The following is a 20,362-nucleotide window of genomic DNA, read 5'->3' as shown; positions in this document are numbered from 1 at the left end:
GTTCTAATCAAAACCTTGGGCGAAGCTTGACCTTGAGGGTGACCTTGGCGAACCTGCAGAAATAAAATAAATATTGCCGCGACTAGGTTTCGGGCCCGCGGCGGCGCCAACAGATCAGCTCCACGAGAGCACTATGCTATCGCCATTATAAGAGCGAAATATGCTATCCCGTTAGCCCATCACGTCTCGTGGTAAACAAAATAGAACCTAAACACAAAGCAACGCTATGAACTAACCTGGCTAAACACATGCTTTCGCACGTCTTCTCGCTTTAACCTAGTTGTAAACGTACCATTTTTTTCATGTGGCAATCGATGCATGACAACGTCTAGCGCACCATCTAAAATGGCTGCGTCATTACTCGTTTAACTTCCGCCTAATTGCTCCTAAGAGTGGAGGGTCCACCTCCCTTCGCTACATGCAAAATGTACAACTCAGTGTAAGGCCGCATGTACAGCGTGCTACGATGTATGACTTTTCTGTGGTATTTATATGTCAAAATCTCCTGTTTCGAGCTGTTCATACAGAACTGTAAGTCTTGAACTTGTCTTCATTTCATTAGACGAAGCAGCGACGCAGTACATCTGTCTTCTGCGTTTTGAAGTGATCCAACTAGCCAACGATTTTTGGGTGCTCCAGGATAACATTAATACTCATGGAAAGCGCATTCGTTTGCGTTTTCAGTGAACAGAGGACGGAGACATAGTCCGCGTGTAGTGGTACAGGTAACGACTTAACATGCCGCAGATCGCCCTTCAAGCGGCTTTGAATGCAGAGCACCTCCCGGGCGGAAAAAATAAATGGAAAGAAGGGCAAAGCGGTAGCTGTAAATAAGCTATTGCTTTCACGTAGCTTGGAAGGTATACTACTCCGATCTCTGCCCATTGTCAGCCATCGAGGGAGGACCAAATAATTAGATGAAGGGCGCTAAAGATGAAGTGCAGGGTTTATTTTAAGGCGTATGCCTTACATGCCCCATTGAGCGAAAACCCTTCTTTGTGTATGTGTCTGTGTGCGTGTGCTAACACTCGATGGTACCCATAAAAGGTGACGTCCGCATGCAGGATGGCAGGTGGCGGTTGTAGTAAAGATTGGTCGCGCGAGGTTGCTCGGGAACAGTAACCTGGAATGCGAAAATTCCACCCGTGGCAGCACCTGTCATCGCAGGGACCGCTTAAAAGCTGAACCACTGCACCATGAGTGGCATGAGGACTTTCAGGGAACTACTATTGTTAATGGGAGAAAGGCGAATTATGTATATATGGGCATTAACCTATTGGCTATCGCGGCATACATACCCTTAGGGCGGATAAGCGCGCAGATTAGAAGGAGTGGGGGGTATCACGACAGCGGCTACAGAGAGCCATACAGAGGTAGAATTGCCAGCTGCGTGGCATCGCGTTACGCCGTGCGGCGACTGTGTCCGCAAAGTGAGCGGGCGGTATCTGCCGTCTTTTTTTAACCTTTCCAGTCTTTGATTTTAAAAACTGTGAGAGATACGTTGGTGTGGTCTGTTGAGCTGGATAGTACATCAAGGCTTATATGTGTATCTCATAAGATTAAATAAAGAAACTGTTAATTAACTAAAGATATCGAATAAGCTTTTATTTTTAACATTAGCGGCAAAGCTATATTGCAAACATGATGGCCGTAAGCATCGTAGGTGAGCTGCTCTCTTCTATTTTCTTAATTGGCATTAGGGTTGACGCGTATGGTTCGTAGACGCCGCGGTGGCTCAGTGGTTACGGCGCTCAGCTGCTGATCCGAAAGACGCGGGTCCGATCCCGGCCGCGGCGGTCGAATTTCGATGGAGGCGAAATTTTAGAGGCCCGTGTTCTGTCCGATGTCAGTGCACGTTAAAGAACCCCAGGTGGTCGAAATTTCCTGAGCCCTCCACTACGGCGTCCCTCATAGCCTGAGTTGCTTTGGGACGTTAAACCCCATTAAACCAAACCAAGCTTATGGGTCGTCAAAAATATGCATTTGAATTAAACCCGCTGCGGTGGCTCAGTGGTTAGGGCACTCGACTTCTCATCTGGAGTTCCCGGGTTTGAACCCGACCGCGGCGGCTGCACTTTTATGGAGGAAAAACGCTAAGGCGCCCGTGTGCTGTCAGATGTCAGCGCACGTTAAAGATCCCCAGGCGGTCGAAATTATTCAGGAGCCCTCCACTACGGCACCTTCTTCTTCCTTTCTTCCTTCACTCCCTCCCTTATCCCTTCCCTTACGGGGCGGTTCAGGTGTTGAACGATATATGAGACAGATACTGCGCCATTTCCTTTGCCCGGAAACCAATTATTTATTTATTAAATCTCGTTGAACTGGCTTTCTGGCATTTCATATTCATAAAATCTTTTCTCTCAAATTTCTTATGCATCAAATACAGACGAAGGTGCTGTGCAGGATGATGTAGAAGAGGTTAACTTGATTTCGGCAACGATACGGCGCGCGGCGACTCAATTTTGTAATTAGGAAATGTGGGAAAGTCAACTCAACCAGTTTTCAAATGCCTGTTTTTTTCATTCGACATTTCGAACAACATTGCGAGGAATAAAATTTAAAAAAAAGTGCTAACCTTGATGTTGACGGCCAATAAATTTCGCAATGTCCCTTGCCACCTGAAGTAGAAACTAAAAATTTATGAGTAAATTTGAGTTAACTAGCCGTCAAACTATCCATATGTCGTACATAATGTCCTCCTTGCTCTAGAATTCAGCTCAACACATCGTTTACCAGCAAGTTTTGGTGGCGAAAAGCTGCCCCAGAAAAGGGAAAAGCCCTGTGGCCGACCGAGGGAAGTCCACCAACGAAGTAATGCTGGCGATTTAATTTTTTTTTACTCCGGACAAAATTTTGCCTGCTGTTGTAGTTACTCAAGCGCAGAGTGTGACTACCACTGTATACTCTATGTGTACTCTATTGCACTTGTGAATAAACTGATAGCACGCCATCCTCCATAAAACGAAAGGAAATAGAACTTTGGAGGCCACAACATGCAGTCCATCGTGGCTTAGCGATTTTCTTCGCTGATAGCGCCTCTGACATCATTCGATTGCAAAATTCAAATTACTCATGACGTTTTATTTTGCCATTCGACGAAAGAAAACCAGGTTCACTTTACATGTATGGGCTTGCCAAATAGCAGACACGATAATAAAACCACGGCATGTTGACTACTACCAGAAAAAGAGTTGCATAGATATAAAATGCCGAAAAGCACTGGAGCAACGCGCCGCTGGAGCAGAAAAATAAGGTAGACCCAGAAAATAGTACTCCAAGGATTGGGGCACGAAAGCGGCGTAAACAAAACGTTTTAACTCTTTGATATAAATACAGTAATTCAATGGGCACGTTGTTTCTGAAAAACAAGCCACTGACTGCATTGTAATAAACGAGGACTGTAATGTGAATTAAAGTAAAGCAAGGAACTATGAATGTGAAGCATAGAAATAAAAAATTCACGGGAAGAAAAAACGAAACTCAATGCAGCAATTCGGAAACCGCAGGAACGTATGAAAAAAAAAAGCAAGAGTATACGTGAGTGTCAAAGGAAGGCGAAAACTATGACCTATGGAACGTAAGAAAATAACAGAAAAAGTACAATCCGCTATTAAGATCCAAAGATAAATTAAAAAGAACAGCTGTGGCTGTGAAGATCTCTAAGAGTGCTGTCTATTGCGATGTCAGTTAAATAAATTGCATTTTTCGATAGCCTATCGTGGCCTCATTTCACTGTTGTTTTATGGATGTTTTTAAAAAGAGAACAGAAAGACTAAACAAGTGCTCGCTGTGCTAGTGTAGAAAATCTCCAAGCTCACTAAAGAGGACACTTAATAGGTTACCATAGACCTTGAAGAAACTGGTGAGGCCACCTCAAAAGGCTATCTTGTTTATCAACCTGCATCTAAAAGCAACTTTATAAAGCCTACGCTTAAAGTACATCTGGTGCTTCGTGCTCTCAGAGGAACAGCCTTCAAAGCTTCGAGCTAAATTTGCTGTGTCAAGACAAGCACATTTCTGATTGAAGGTTGGGATATCTTTGCTGGGCTTAAAATATAAGTTTCTTCTCCTGTCACTTCTTGAAAGAACCCAACAAAAATATTAAACTCTCCAGAGGCACTCTCAGCACGGGTAGTGATAACTTGGCAGCTTTGTTTTCAAGGCATACAATGACGCCGACAATCAATTAGAACAACGACATAAAAGACGCATCCAAGGTCAAAGCCACTTCATTATCATTTTCCTGTTTTCGATGCTTCGCGCATAGAGCTAGCTACTTCAATAAAAAAGAGAGGAACTCATCCCTTCTGCTAGATATCGTGCATATCGAAGTCACACACGCCTCTGGAAACATATACTACTGTGTGTTCTTTCAGGTTCTGTGCATAGCGATACGAGACCATTCTGCTTACAGTTTAACGCTGAGGAAGGCGGGATGTTATTCTGAGGCGTCATTATAGGCCTTTGGCGCATAGCGGATGCCGGGTGCATTATCACTTCTGCACTTGGGGAGTGCTCGCAGTATACGCTGTATATCCGGTCATTTAGTGCTGGTGGGAGTATTGCAGACATCCACGCCAACTGGTTATAAGGCTCTTGTTAAGCTCGGTGTCCAAGATCAAAACTCGACGGCGGGGCTCTTGTGGCAGAGCGGTTCCAAGACCCTGCACGCGTGTTTGACTCCGGCCTTGGTCACCCCGCAAAGTGAGTATATTTTTCCAACTCGAGCCTAGAACCGTTTGAACGAATTGATCCGTGAAACTTTAATGCTGGTCAACGCTTAGTAGTTACAATAAAACTGCTTCTGTGCGATGCATGGAAATGAAATGTCATTGTCACTTCGAGTACATAAAATTTTGAAATTCGTCCATCCAACAGCAGTTCCTGACTGCTTGAGCCTATGGCTGGTCCGCATACGCGCTCCAGCCAAACGGATATGATACAGGTGCCTACGCGCAGTGCTAGATATAACTACTACGACGTATAATCGTGATAGTTTTTTGCAATTCTCTTATGCTGTCGCTCGCTCATGAATTTAACATTAGCCTTTGGCACGGAGTCAGTGTCCGGAGTTCCGCTGGCCTCTCTCGTTAAATTGAGTTCTAAAATACAATGAAAAGAAATTGAAAAAAAGATATTAAAAGTTACTCAGCGGAGCAGCAGCGACAAGTTCGATAGAGATAGTTTCCCTGTCAACACCAAACTGCTAATACACCTGGATCTGGCGATTTTCTGTCTGCTATAGTTATAACCAGACCGGCTTCTTCGTCACAATCACTAAACCAGAAGAATAGATACTCTGCGTATTTTGTACATCACTGACGGCCGTTATCTATAACCTAATTATACGTATTGTTTGCATTAGCAGACAGCATCAAGGAACAACATGTTGCCTGAAAAACTATTTGCTCTTGTGGCCTGGATGACGGTGTCTGCCGCTGGATTCCAGTACCAACCTGGTAAGGGAGCGCTTCTTATTTATTTTAGGTAACAGCAGCAGCCAATTTTAAGAATGCAGGAAAAATAAATATATGTTTTTCTTCCATTCAAAAGCGTGCAGAAGCTGCAATAAAGGAGCGATATTTGAGTAGTGTTATTGGTTCAGATGTTCTCTAATTCGGATTTCTGTACACCACAAAGTACTCTTGGAAATAATCTAACAGCTAAATGCAGCATTGGTGTTATGAGGGGTGTAAGATATCAGACCTGCACATGTGCTCTGTGAGACGCCATACTTGAGGCTTCTGTACTGATGTAGTTTCTCCAGTGTGCACTGACATCACACAGCATACGGGCATTTTTAGTGCGGCAGCACTACTGCACGGGGTCAAAACGACCCATCGAGTTTGTGTGAATCTTGACCTTGAGGATGACCTTGACCAAACCAGAAATAAATAAATAAAATAAATGTTCCACGACTGGGATTCGAACCCGCGACGGCACGAGACCACTATGCAATCACAAGGGCATATCACTCCTCTCGTTAAAAAGCAACACTCTCGCACTGTGCATTGCACACGGTGGTCTTCACCAACTAATACTACTATCGAACTAACATACACATAATCGCGCTTTGCAGTGGAGATCGTGCTTTTCATCAAATAGTACTCCTGCCGAACTAACATCGCCGCCAGATGTGCCGGAGACCCAGCAAAGCAAAATGATGAGCCAGCCTGACTAAACACATGCTTGCGAACGTCTACTCGGTCAACTACGTTAAGACCCTACCGCTTTCTTTTATTCCGCCTGCACGAAAACGTGACAGCTATCGGTAGGAATAAATCGCTCGTCCTGCGGCTCAGAAGATAATCGCAGTAACTATGAAGCTAGCGCGGGTCCTCATACGCACAACCAAAAAATTGAATGGGTAGCACAAACCTTTAAAATATTCTTGTATGGAGTCCGACTGGTATCGACTGAGCTTCTCCGCCATTTCATAAACGCTAATTGTCAAAATATACGATGCGCAAACTGGAGCCTTTGCTGATTCCGCGTTAAATTTCAATGGCGGAGGCATGTTTTGAAAAACAAAGAAACTATTGACCACAGAGAAATGTAAGTGCGAAATCTAATTATAATAAAATGTATGAAACCTTCTGAAATGAAACTAAGTTCCCGTTTACAGGCTAAATCTTGATTTGTTTTTAAAATACGACCGAAAGAAGCCCTCCCCCGCCGCGGTGGCTCAGTGGTTAGGGCGCTCGACTACTGATCCGGAGTTCCCGGGTTCGAACCCGACCGCGGCGGCTGCGTTTTTATGGAGGAAAAACGCTAAGGCGCCCGTGTGCTGTGCGATGTCAGTGCACGTTAAAGATCCCCAGGTGGTCGAAATTATTCCGGAGCCCTCCACTACGGCACCTATTCTTCCTTTCTTCTTTCACTCCTTCCTTTATCCCTTCCCTTACGGCGCGGTTCAGGTGTCCAAAGATATATGAGACAGATACTGCGCCATTTCCTTTCCCCAAAAAACCAATTATTATTATTAAAGAAGCCCTCTCAAAATAAGCAGCCGCAGCTAAAAAGCTGGTGCACGTGAACGCCACCCTACGTCTCATTTGTTTTGATTTATGGTTTATCGTCCCAAAACGACTCAGCCTATGAGGGACGCCCTTAAGGAGGGCTGCGGAAATTTCGGCCACCTCGGGCTCTTTAACGTGCACTGACATCGCACAGTACACGGGCTGTCGGAACTTGAGAGCCCAGTGGGCTTGCTTCTAAGCGGTGTAGTGAAGCTTCAGTAGCATTCGCGGAAGTCCTACCCAGTGAAGGGGAGGATACAAAAAATTTTTTGCCCTTTTGGGGATTTGCATCAATAGGGATCAAGCCATAAGGTGTGGCTGAGAAGAAACCTCCCTGGGCTCTGAACTTTTTAGAAGCGGTGTACATAATTTGGGAATATTTTTCTGCTATTGTACTACGTAAGAAACACAGGAAAATAAAAACCGCAGAGCTGAACCAATGAAAAGTAATAGGTATACTTTTTTTTATGCCGTGATGAACCCCTAAAATTAATTTTTGATTATGTATAAATAGAATAATTATAACTTATTCTCAAAAATATTGATTTTCTTCAAGGCGGCATTGAAAGAACTAGGTGGGCAGGTGATTTTAGCGCTCTCGCAGTAATGATGTTCATTGTTTTCTGCCCCCCCCCCCCCCCTACCCCTTCCTTCTCTATTGTCTCCTTTCCTTTGTCTTATCTCGTTTCCGTCTACCTCTACTGGCTGTTTCAACTTTTATCCCCTTTCTCACGTTGTGAGGAAGCCTTACGAGCAATGCAGTGTTATTGTTGTTGTTCCCCTCACAAAATGGCACATACCCACAAGGGGGATTAACCGCGCGACCTTCCTTGGCTTCCTTTTTCGTCTTTGCCAAGTATTTCTTCACGGTTTATAAGCCGCAACATTTACCGAAGAAATCTAAGGCTAAAAGCGTTCTTCTTTGTTTTACTTCAAGAATCGATCACTTAAATCGATACTTACATAAATGACCTATGCCTTAAATTGGCTAGATTTTGTGGGAAGGTAAGTTCTGCATAATTTTTTTTAGTTTTCTGTGCAGGAAAGGAAAATAATAATGAGGAATAAGTCCAAAATTCGGCAATTTTTAAATATAACGACATCATATAGTGGTACTCGATGGTTTATTCCTTGCAGAAAACCCATGTGATTTTTCTGGAGTCGACTTGGACGGTCCCATCAACCGGATGATTCAAGAGCTTCCCGAATCCGAGCTGCGCCCGTCTCCAAGCACTCCGGTCCGATTCCTTGGCGTTGAGTTTCAACCGCTCAACATTAGCGGCCTTAACAAGCTTCGCCGGTACGGAGCCATAATTCCCTTTTGCGTCAACGGCACCCGCATGATTCAAGTGGACTTCGCTCAACCGGGCGCCGTTGCCATGACGGTTCCCTGGGAAATCTGCGACGGGAGAAAAGGTCACATACAGCTTCGGCCAACCGTTTCGCGCTTCACGACGTTATTCCGTGTGGAAGCCACCGAGCTTGGCCAGGTCATCAAACTGGTTCACGAGGGACCGACGATTCCAGTGACCATAGAACAGCTCATGCTTCGCGTACGAGGTGGCGGGTTCATGCTGAATGTCTTGGCGGAATACTTGTCTTTCGCGTTCCCCGCTGTTATGCGAGAGATCTGGAACCAGGAGTTCTTTAACTTGTTCGTAACGTCTGTTCAGAAGGTTCTTGCGTGACTTTATCTCGCCAGGACTTTATCCCGCCCGGGCGATCTGGAGTCAAAGATGGTGGCATGAGAAATAAAGAGAACTTATATTAAGCGATGCATGTTCGTTGATTGTTGTTATTGTGCATGAAGTAAACAAATACGTTATCGTTTCTGGAATTCGCTTTATATAAGAGGACAAAAATACTGAACTTGCAGCTGAATTGTCTGCTGGACGAAGTAATGTCAAGCAGCGTGGGCACTAAAGATATTGCCTCTGGGTGCTACAGGGCCATTACAGGGATCCTCAACGATTGTTAAACAATCACGCCTCCCGCTTGTAGAATTAAGTGTAGAACTGCGTGGACTGCGTCCCGAGATTAGCTTTTGCCGGTGGGTCAGATCGCGGCAAATTACTATTTCTTGAATCCAATAAATTATTAATTTATTGACCTGCTAACGGGCCCGTTCCCGCTGCAGAGTTAGAGTATATTGTTCACTATAGGTAAGAGTACTCGTACTATTCGATTAAAAAAGGGGCCCACAAAAGCGATAAATTGCAATGACCTTTGCAGAAACAGGTTTTTTTAACACGAAAAGGAGAAATATACGGCGAGATCGCCCACACTGCTTTCTGGACGCTACTTTTATTGTGAGGAGTTCTCAAGTTCCGACAACGAAATGACAAGGGCTGCACACACGTGTACCGGGCAAGCCAAATTTTTAAAAGCTCCTCGGAGGTGCAGCTATACCATTTGCTTTTTTAAGTAACGATTACGATTTAGCGTGTGGAATTCATGGCCGCACAAGAAGCGGTTTATTGAAAAAGGGAAGAGAAAGCGCCTCTTTATTAGGTAGTATCTGTTACACATCACGTAGTAACGTGTAACGTGTATTACATGGTATCTGTTAGACATTACGTAGTAACGTGCGACATGTATTACGCAATACCTGTTACACATTAAGTAATAACGTGTAACGTGCATTAAGAAGTACCTGTTACTCCTAAAAGAATTCGCTCTTCCCGAATGGTGGTTCTAGAAACTTAGAAATGCGTTTTTAGGAGGTGCTAAACGCATAATCGTGTGCGATCTTTGCAGTACGGCTCCGTGTCGAACAATGGAGTTGAACGTCTTCCACTAGAGGTTTTTGAGACTCAGAACCTCCTTTCACGAGCGACAACACAAAACGGAAGACTTGCGGAGCGCCATTTTCAATGACCGACGGTGTGTGCTCGGTGCAGTCAGAAAGTGACCATACGAGCGGTGCCCTCGTGCGAACGAGCCATGTGTGAGGCGTTACAATGCTCGACTATGACCACCGCTGTAGTGCGGCCCACTGGTGGATCTCCTTCTGTGTAGTTGACATTTACAGCTGCTCTAAAATTAATAAAATGAGCCATTTAACTGGTGCTTGTTTTGTGTTCAAATGATCCTGGATTTCTCTTTCAACCATGTTTTTTTATAGCGATATTTATTGCCTCAGGGCATAAGGGGAGCTGGGAAGGTAGTAGAGGAAAGAAAAAAGCGGGTGCGTGTTAAGTAAAGGAGAAAAGGTGGGCCAATCTAATGAAGGCGCGGAGGGAGCGGTGATGTGGCCCCTGCGTCCAAGCAATATATGAGGACGGGTTGTCCGGCTGCAGGCCCGCTGCTGCCAGGTGGCGAATTATTCGTGAACAAACAACTCTGTGGCGAGATTTCGGGGCTGGGGTTGTTTCGTTTCTGAGACGGGTTGCGGAGCAGGCAAAAAGAAGAGCCTACACCAATGTCCACGACTGGGTGTCGAACCCGCTGGTGCAAGAAAAGATCTTCTTCAAAGGCCGCTGCGCGTGACCATGAGGCTGTAGCCGTAGCCGAACATGCCTTGTGTTGAACTGCACCACACTCTCGTGCTATGCTTTGCAGAGCGTCTTCTTGATCAACTTCCATCTTGACGCTCCCCCGCTCATCGTCGTCTCCTACATTGAAGAAATCCGTGCTTCTGCACTCATTTGAATGTAGTAAAAACTTTCAGTGATCTTTTTTGGTTGTAATTTTTATTGAGTGAGCAAAATGCTGCAGTAGCTGTCACCAAGAAAGTATGTAAATAAGCCCTGTGTTATCCGTGGGTAGCATGCTACGCTAACAATGAGGCAGACCTCTCCTCTATTCATTGAGGTCTCTCACCTCTCCTCGTGAGTGATCTTTTTTCTCTGTCCACACAATGACAGAGCACCCCAAATGTACCTCAGCCGTCAATTACGAAATCAGAAGCTGGCGACAGGCCCTCTATGTAAGGGCCCGAGCCCGGACCAAGCCCGGAATTTCAAAAGCCCTTGTCCGGCCCAAGGTCCGGCGAGAGGCGCATTTTTGGGCCTGCCCGGCCCACAGCCCAGGCCGCGCCTGTGCACCGCTACAGTGTCAAGTGCCTACGACTTCGCATTCCTTCAAAAGAGCTCATGTGCCCGAAACGTTGGAAAATTTTCATCGGCCCAACAATTATGCCGAGGGCAAAAGTGTTTTGGAACATCAGTGTTTCGAGCGACGCCAGTTGCGTTTTATGTCGAGCGCAAGGCATGTAGAAGCTCCCACAGAAGGTTTGCGACGTATAGTCAGGAAAGCTTACTCGGTTACAAACACCAAACTGAAGTGAAAGGTTTGGTTTCGCGAATACCACAGGATATTATTTCATGTGCAAAGTCTCATGAAAATTGTCGGCGGCCTGTAAACACTTTATAACAGAATTAATTTTCACCTTTTATTTCAGGTACAGAATCTTGAGCTGAACAGTTACTGTGAAATCATAGCAATTCAGGTGACGTAAAACGCACAACTAAAGCTCCGATCTAGCTGCCGCGGTGGCTGAGTGATTATGGCGCTCGGCTGCTAACCCGAAAGACGCGGGTTCTATCCCGGCCACGGCGGTCGAATTTCGATGGAGGCGAAATTCCAGAGGCCCGTGTACTGTGCGATGTCAGTGCACGTTAAAGAACCCCAGGTGGTCGAAATTTCCGGAGCCCTTCACTACGGCGTCTCTCATAGCCTGAGTCGCTTTGGGACATTAAACTCTCATAAACCAAACTAAAGCTACGATCTACAGCTTTTCTTTTATTTATTGTTTTTCTTTGTGTGGTTATAGATAATTAGAACGTGGGAGTGACTATTCTATTGCAATGTCACGGAAACACAAGTCCATTTTCATATTATCGTCACCTTTCAGCTTTTGAAGCAGAAAAAAATAGGGCAAAAGTTTAACCCGGCTAAAAGAACACCGCTGTAGTGCTGCCTGCTGCTAGACTTTCACTATGCAGCCTGCAAGTGCTGTTTTTTATTGCTACTGTTAAATCACTGCAAGGAGCCATTTAATTTCTTCTCTTTTATCGTTCAACGCAGCCGGCCGTGCGTGTCTGGAGATGCTTGCCTGTTGCACTGGGAGTCACGCTCTGTGTACAAATGACTTAAACTTTCGCTCAATCCGCGTCTATAAAGTATTCTGTGGTGAGATTTGGGCGCCGGGATGGCTGCATTTTCTAATGCATTTCTATAGATTTTTGAGACATTGCAGTGAGCAAGCAAAAAGAGAAAGATCTGTGTTGATTGTAAATTTTCTCACGTGAAAAAAAACAAAACAAAACAAGGCTACTGTAATAGAAAACAAGAAATTAAGTAAATAGTCGCTGAGTAATCTCTTTTCTCAGTCCACACCAAGGAAATGTTTAATCAGTGGCGCTGTTAGAACGCTTGAAATGTACTTCAGCCTGCAATAATGAAGCAAGAGCAGGCCATAGGTTTTGTATGTATGGTCTCGATCTGGGCCCAGGGACACAACTTGAGGGCCGGCCCGGCCCAAGGGCCAGCAAACAGAGCATTTTCTGGCCCGACCAGCGCACTGCTACAGCGTGAAGAACCTCTGTGAGCCGCATTTATTCACCAGAGTTCACGCATTCGAATCGCTACAACTTTTCATCCGCCGAACATTTACACAGATTTCAAAATTGTTCTGAAACATTAGTCGTCCAAAGACCACCCATCGTTGACACATTCATCCGAGTGCCAAGAATGCACAGATTACTGCACAAGATCTGCACTGTGATGTGCCCAAAAAAAATTGCACGGGTCAGACAGCAAAATTATGTCAAGTGCCCATTTTATGAAAGAAGCGCAAGATATTATTTCACGTGAAAAGCTTCGTAAAAGTCGCCTGTGCCTCGCAAATGATTTACAATTGAATTTATTTTCAAATTTCACTCCTGGCCCCGATTCTGTAGCTGAACAGTGGCCGTGAAATGATAATTGTCTTCAGGTGAGATAAGGTACAAAACTCGCGTCGGCTCGCGTAAGGGCTGCAGAGAATCAGAAAGTGGGAGAATCTATTATACTGTAACGCCGCTGGAACGGCATTGAATTTATATATTATGGCTACCCTTCCGCTTTCTAACAAAAAATAAAGAGCAAAAGAGAAATGTTCAATGGAATTTTACATATGACCATGGCAGTGCCTAGCTCAAGATGTAGAGTAACAAATAAAGAAGCCAAATTTTGGTGCGTTTACTTGTTTAAATTTGAACCTAGGAGTTCAGACTCCCCTTCGCGATGCGATATAATGTACTACTTAATCTAAGGCCGCATGTGGAGAATGTTACGAAGTTGAACCATTTATGTAGTAGCCATATGCCAAAAACCTCTATTTTCAGCTGTTCCTAGAGAAAGAAAACTCTCACTTTTCTCCATCTACTTAGACGAAGCAGTGACGCAGTACATCTGTCCTATTCGATTCGAAGTGAGCCAGTTAGCCAACGTAGTTCGGTTGCTCCAGGATGAAATCCCTACTCATGGCAAGCCCATTCTTTTGCATTGTCATTGGACTGACGACACAGATATATTCCGGATGCACTGGTGAGGCTAACGGCAAACACGCCAAAGACTTCCCTTCAAGCAGCTCTGAATGCAAAAGCCTATGTTCCTGCTACCATTGGTTAAGAAAAGTGCTCCTGGGACGTCGTTTAAGGGTATGCCACGTCCACAAGAGCCTGTGGGTGCTTGCGCTAGTAGGCCTGCATCATCACGCCAAACATCCCGACTATCGACTTGCGGATATCAAGGGGTACTCCCTGCATCCGGCTTCCGCTCGGCTTCCGTTGGAAGGATATCCCTTTGGAAAGCAAGCATGACCTCAGGTCATTTATTCGCATCACCTAGTTAATAACGCTCCATATAACCGAGTGTCTAAAGCCTCCTATAATTAGTTCAGTGGGCACTTCAAAGCGCAGACCCGCTTAGTTAGAGGCTTATTGAGGATAAAATACGGAGTTGATTTCAAGGATAAAGTGCAAGCAACACTCCCTGAAATAGGACCTTATTAGAGTCTTGAGACGAGAGCCGGATGCGGCGAACTTTATCGAGTTTAAATGAGCTCCACACGCATGATGTATCCGCTACAAACTTTATTTCCAGCGACATGTTCGCGGGAGGACCCGGCAGACTTGCGGATAAGGCCTGAGAACCCCGAGGTTCAAGTTTGGCACTCTACCTTCAGGGCCACGGCATTACAGTGGCGAAACATACAAGTAGAAACTGCACACAAGCTCTCCGGAACTTGACCCAAGGTTTCACGTCCAGTAAAGTAAGTACAATTGCAATTTATGCAGTAATTTTCATGCGCGTGCCATTGAGCAGCAATTTTACAAAGTGTTTCTCTTTCCAACCTTCGAAGAGAGAACTTGGGTCTCTTTCTGCGCACCGCGAACAAAAAAGTGAGCTTGATTAACACCTGCAGCGTGTGTTTTGCAGTGAGTGCTTATATCAGATCCCCGGAGTGATATAAATAGGATGGCAAGTCACAATGTCCTCAACTAGAGAACAGGTAGCTGGAAAATAATTATTTTGGCAACCCTCTCTTTCTAATGAAGTCTGACACATTCAAGACGAAACATCTGCATGTAGGCTTTTTATTTATCGAAGGTTAATGTTAGATTTCAAGCGCGATCTCCGCTGGGAGGCCTCTGAATTATCCGAAGTTTTAAGTTTTGATCATAGCTAATTTGTAGCAGACTGTTATATCAAAATGCCCATGCTGATTTTGGCAAAAGAAATGTATAAATAAAATTGGGCTAGAGTGTATCGCAGCTTCTAAATTGACAAAAATACCGTTCTTTGCAAGAGGCGTTACGCATGGGCAGTTCAGTTTGGCATCACCTTTATTTTGTACGATTCACAACTGGCTAAACTTGAGCTAATTCCGCTAGGTACAGAGAGTTAGCAATTTTCTTTTTTATTCAGGTTTATGATAGTTTACCTCCATTTAGTGTTCTAACTACTTGAGCGTTTTTATTGCAGTTTTGTTAATCAACATGGCACTGGCGAAATTTCTCATTGCTGTGGTCTGCATGGCCATGGTGGCCACTGCCTTTCACAATAGTACAGGTGAGCAATATAACGTCTCTTTTGAGACAAAGTGTCGAATTTTCTCGAAAAACGGGAAAAAGTGGCTAAATGCTTGTGAAAACAAAAAGGTTAGCATGCAAAAGAGAAATGAGTCTTTAGGTTTTCTTCGAGGATTTCAATTGTCCGGAGAGCTTTAAGATATGCACAAAGAACTTTATTTGTAACCTAAGGTTTTTCAATGTATTTTTCGCATGTCTAATGCTCAAGAATTGTTTAGGGATGAAAAAAACGCATCGTGAAAGCATCCGTCCAGTACTCCAACTTAGAAATAAAATATTGGTTAGGGAAACGCGGGAAATTTTAAGACTAATTTCAAAGCACTCTATGAACTCCAACTAAAAGGTATGGGCACATTGGCAGTGGAATTTAGGAGAAAGGTCTGAACGCTTTACGTAATTATTCACGAAGCAGCTTTGGCAGTGCTTATAAATTCAGCGCCGAATTTATGTTACGTTTCGCAAATCTGAATTGCTGTACCTGCCTTCACTCACTACCTATACCATGAATGGAATTTTACTCCTGTTTTTCGCTCTTTGTTCATCATCCAATGTCAATCAAGTGCTACAGCCGTTCCGGTCAAACATCTTTCTGGCTTTAATTCTGTGTAATTATTCAGCCGCTTTGTTCTTTAAGAATCAATTCATGTATCTCTGCAGTTAAGCTACAACTCTGAGTAGAACATTAAGACCGCATGGTAAAACTCGATCTTATTAGAAGGCGGCCGAAATTACACTGTACAGTTTGTTTTGCCTGGGCTCTAGCTCAAAACACTCTACTGGTAAACACTAAAATGCGTGCTCTTCTCTTGACACCTTTTTCGTTGAAGCTTTGTGCTCTAATAAATAGCTTTCCAAACTTCCTGCTACTACACACTAATACCTCCTATTTTGTCGCGTCACGATATCTGTGTTACAGCCATATTTATAAGAAGTTGTAGGTGTCAAATGAAAGTGCGTACAGAGCCGTTGCTGCCGGCTGCTCAGTATTTCTTCTAAACGGGCTTGAAAATTTTCGTCCCAAGTCCTCCTTCGCAGAATAGCTACTATACATCTTGCTTTCACCAGAACAAAGATCACGTAAATGTGCAAAAATGCAAACGTCATCCCAGTTCGTTCTGTCGCCCATTGTGCAAAATATACTCGGGTGCTTGACGTCAGTTGTGAGCTTTTAATAATAATTCGTTTTGGGGGAAAGGAAATGGCGCAGTATCTGTCTCATATATCATTGGACACCTGAACCGCGCCGTAAGGGAAGGGATAAAGGAGGGAGTGAAAGAAGAAAGGAAGAAGAGGTGCCGTAGTGGAGGGCTCCGGAATAATTTCGACCACCTGGGGATTTTTATCGTGCACTGACATCGCACAGCACACGGGCGCCTTAGCGTTTTTCCTCCATAAAAACGCAGCCGCCGCGGTCGGGTTCGAACCCGGGAACTCCGGATCAGTAGTCGAGCGCCTTAACCACTGAGCCACCGCGGCTGGTTGAGCTTTTCAAGGCTGTGTAGATTTGCAAATTGTGAGAATTAATGCTTCGGTACGATACATGGGCCTTGAGGGACGCCCTAATGGAATTCTCTGGATTAGTAAAGAAATCCTGGGTTTTTTACCCCAGCTCACATCGCATTGCGCACGAGTGTTTTTCTATTTCACCTGCTGCGCGATCGAACCCAAGATCTTGAAATAAAGCGAAACGGCAAATCCAGTGAGACAACACGGGGTCTTTTTGTTAAAGTTTAATGGTGTTTCATTTCTGGAAGTGGGGGCAAATAGAGTAAAACAGGATTTTTTTGAGCCTACGAACATATAACAAGTGGCAATGAGCAGTTCCTCTACGTCTTGTCTCTTGCAGAAACCTCTTGTGACTTCAGCGGAGTGGACGTGGAGAGTGCCATCTCACAGATGCTCGCAAAGTTTCCGAAGGAGCATATGACCGTGCCAATTTTACCCAGGCCCAATTTGCCGGGCATGAAGCTTTTCGACCTCGCAATGAGTGGCATACGTCATCTGCGTCGCTACGGAGCGGTGATTCCCTTCTGCGTAAACCGCACCCGCATGATTCAGGTGGACCTAGTGAACGAAGGCGACATCTACTTTTCAATCCCTTGGAAGATCTGCACCGGAAAAAGGGGTAGCTTCCGGCTGCGGCCCATGCTGACACGATTCACTACTGTATTTCGCCTGGAAGCCACAGAGTTCGGAGAGGAGATCAGGTTGGCGTACGAGGGACCGACGCTCCCAGTGAACACAGAAGAGCTCAGATTCTCAGTGGAGGGCTTAGGGTTTACCGTGAGGTTATTCAGTGAATACCTCTCCTTGGCGTTTCCAGCCGTTTTCAGGAGCTTATGGAACATACAATTCGCCTACTACTTCGATTTGGCGGTTACCCATGCTCTCGGTTGAGTCTTAACAAAACGAAGTCTGGCGACAGCTCCCAGGGAAGAGGTGTAATTCGCGGGCTAAACAAAATGAACTATTCAAAGGTAATAAAAACTCTCCTTCATTCAGGTAACGCGTGTTTTGTGATAATCGCAACAGGCTGGTTTGTAACACGTTTCTTTATCTGTTTCAAAAAAAGTAGACCACAGGGGTAAAGTGAGGACGTGCGAGCGAGTCGTGGTGCTACGGATCACACATTGCTTGCATTTCTTGTGGCTTTCCGGTCATCACCGAACGCACCACGTTTTGGCGGAGTTTTAATAAAGGGGTGTGCCCTATTCCACGAAATTGGTCCAGAATGGCCACAGGAACCAGAAGAAATGAGCAAATGTGCTTTCCATTACCGTTTTGGAATATTTCGCAAGAATATCGCCCTCCTCCTCTCCTTTCCCAGCACTTCATAACAATGCGGCCATTACAACTACAGTTGTAGAGTGGCATACGGGGCTGCGATTACACCCAGGAAGCTAGCGTTTTCTCACGTTCGCGTTTTTGCTCACATTTTGTGCAATAAATTACACGTTTTACAAAATGCACTCAGATCTCTTTCGCTCTCTCTCTCTCTTTTGTCACCTGAGAATTGCGCGTGGGACAAGTGCCACAATGCTATAGTTCGTTGCCCACGCCACAGCGTCACATACAGCTAGATCCGGTTCTAGGTTTTCGTGTAGGTGGTTTTGGTGTAGCATCGGATCAGCCAGAAACCCTGCCATGGGTATGCTTTTGAAGGGGAATAACTTGTGAGCCCTACAATCCTCCCTCTTTCCTTTTCTATCACTTTAAAAAAAGTCATTGGCGCTAGTTTGGACGACACCACTGAAAGGCTTGAGCGGTTGCCGTTACGAACTACACTTATTGACCAACACCGAATCCGGTTAAGTTATTTTATTTTTCGTTCTTGGCTTCTCTTTATGCTTGGTCTCGACGTCTTTTTTAAATGCAGAGAAATAGGTCACTCTCACTTTAGATTCATAGATTCCTGGGAGTCTTTATAACCCTTCTGGCGCAGTTGTGCGGCGGTTAAGCGATGCGCCACTTGCCTGCGATGACAGGTGTGGCCACCGATGGGTTTGTGCGACCAAGGTTAGTCTTGCCGAGCAACCTTTCGCGACCAATAATTTATTTATTTGCACCTGCCACAGTGGGAAGATTGGCAGTTTGCTCACGATCTGGTTGGCAGGGTTGAACTCCTATGGCTTAGCCTACTCCGTGACATGTCCCCTCTGATGGTGACGCATTAAAATGTGGTGTTTGGATACCTTACGCCCACTGGAACACAGTAACTAGCATCTGGAGGCTTTTTTAGTTATGCGCAAGTCATTAGTGCATGCGAAGGACGCGATAACATAATCGAACTTATCGTATATTTCAGAATAGTTTTGTCTTGCTGACCAAAAATATACCCCTGAAAGAAGGTCCTTGGGGAATGCAAGAAAGTGGTATACGAAAGGTAAGTTCACCACTGATCAAAGACTTCAAGAGATCTTTCGCACTTCGCAAGGAAAAGGCGAGTGAATGCGAACTCTCCGCGTCACCTACCTTCAAGTCGCCACGACTTGTCTTGTTCAAAGGCCTACCTGTACCATATGACCAAATGTGGTGCGTACTTAAGAGCCTTCATTGAACACGAGAAACATGTATCGGTCAAACTGTGCTAGAAGGCGTGTAATTGAGTTCAAGTGGCTGCAAAATAGTGATTACCCATTTTGCAACATGACGACACTTCATTAGCAATATACTGACTGAAAACGGATCCAGAATCTGCTGCGTCATGTCCATATACGTCATAATGGTATATCCTCATGTCATAATGGTGTATCCTTAGTTAATCTTAGGTTTTCATGTGCAAGACATGGACTATTCTGCACATAAACTTGTGTTACGGAAGGTCACAGGCGATGTGGCGTCATTCTTGACATACCCACTTATGATCCTCTTGGTACGTATGTCGCAGGCATCATATATTATGAAAAGCCGCCTTATTTCCCCAAAACATGGGCGTTCATATAACCATCCCTGTATAGGATCACGGTGGCTGGGCTTCGCAATCATGTGCTTTAGCGCAGGCTCTCCGCAAGAAAAAAGGGACTTATTTTTTTCAAACATCGCCTCGAGTCAGTGGACCCTTGTACACATCTTCGTCTTCCGCCTATCCAACCAGCCTTAGCAGTAAGCAGAGGCCCGTACAGCTTGCCGTGCCAAAACTTAAACATGTAAAAACAAGAGCAGATGAAAATTATCGTACGGGAAGCACTCAAAACAGCACTCGGGCTACCTGTGAATACCTCAACCAGCAAACTGATGGACTCGGGGATATCCAACACTTTCACAGAATACAAGGAAGCACAGCTTCTCACCCTTTGAAGGAACGACATCCCCGAACCTCCACTGGAAGGGTGCTCTTCACAAAACTTAGTTATTGGGACAGTGTGGGAAAAATTAAGAAGATAGCAGACGCTCGATCCCGACCAGATAGGGCTCCCACCCCATCCCTTTCCATGTGCACCCCAACCTACCCCAGCGCAGAACAGCAGTCGAAGCTAAAAGAACACCACAACGAAGAATAGGCTACCCTGACTACGAACAAATGGACGTCGCTAGCTACTCCAGCACCACAGTCACGATGACTATTGTGATCGACGCTAATTATGAATGGATGGACGGACGGACGGATGGACTGACGGATTGATTAATGGATGGATGGATGGATGGATGGATGGATGGATGGATGGATGGATGGATGGATGGATGGATGGATGGATGGATGGATGGATGGATGGATGGATGGATGGATGGATGGATGGATGGGTAGGTGGGTGGGTTTGTGGGTGG

The 20,362-nt window shown here is 45.0% G+C and overlaps 1 protein-coding gene across 2 annotated transcripts; it reads left to right on the top strand.

The window, feature by feature from the left end:
- Window positions 1–4,578: 4,578 nt before the first annotated feature.
- On the top strand, window positions 4,579–8,742 carry LOC144135212 (uncharacterized). Of its 2 annotated transcripts, none has more exons than XM_077667952.1 (3): window positions 4,579–4,704; window positions 5,369–5,459; window positions 8,157–8,742. In XM_077667952.1, exons 2-3 carry the CDS (start codon window positions 5,387–5,389, stop codon window positions 8,705–8,707), a joined length of 624 nt encoding a protein of 207 aa, XP_077524078.1. In that variant the 5' UTR covers window positions 4,579–4,704; window positions 5,369–5,386; the 3' UTR covers window positions 8,708–8,742. The 2 variants fall into 2 exon arrangements, with proteins under 2 accessions (XP_077524078.1, XP_077524079.1); XM_077667953.1 differs by having other exon boundaries at window positions 4,603–4,704; window positions 5,366–5,459.
- The last annotated feature ends 11,620 nt before the right edge of the window (window positions 8,743–20,362 follow it).

Source organism: Amblyomma americanum, chromosome 5, assembly GCF_052857255.1.
Source record: "Amblyomma americanum isolate KBUSLIRL-KWMA chromosome 5, ASM5285725v1, whole genome shotgun sequence".
Taxonomy (NCBI): domain Eukaryota; kingdom Metazoa; phylum Arthropoda; class Arachnida; order Ixodida; family Ixodidae; genus Amblyomma; species Amblyomma americanum.
Note: the sequence above shows the minus strand (reverse complement) of the source record. Positions and strands in the feature narration are given on the sequence as shown.

What these genes read in the sequence shown, in the direction of transcription:
- LOC144135212 (XM_077667952.1), top strand. Translation starts at nt 5,387, where the DNA reads ATGTTGCCTGAAAAACTATTTGCTCTTGTGGCCTGGATGACGGTGTCT. An exon ending in TGGATTCCAGTACCAACCTG is followed by an intron (nt 5,460 to 8,156) that starts GTAAGGGAGCGC and finishes TATTCCTTGCAG; the next exon opens with AAAACCCATGTGATTTTTCT.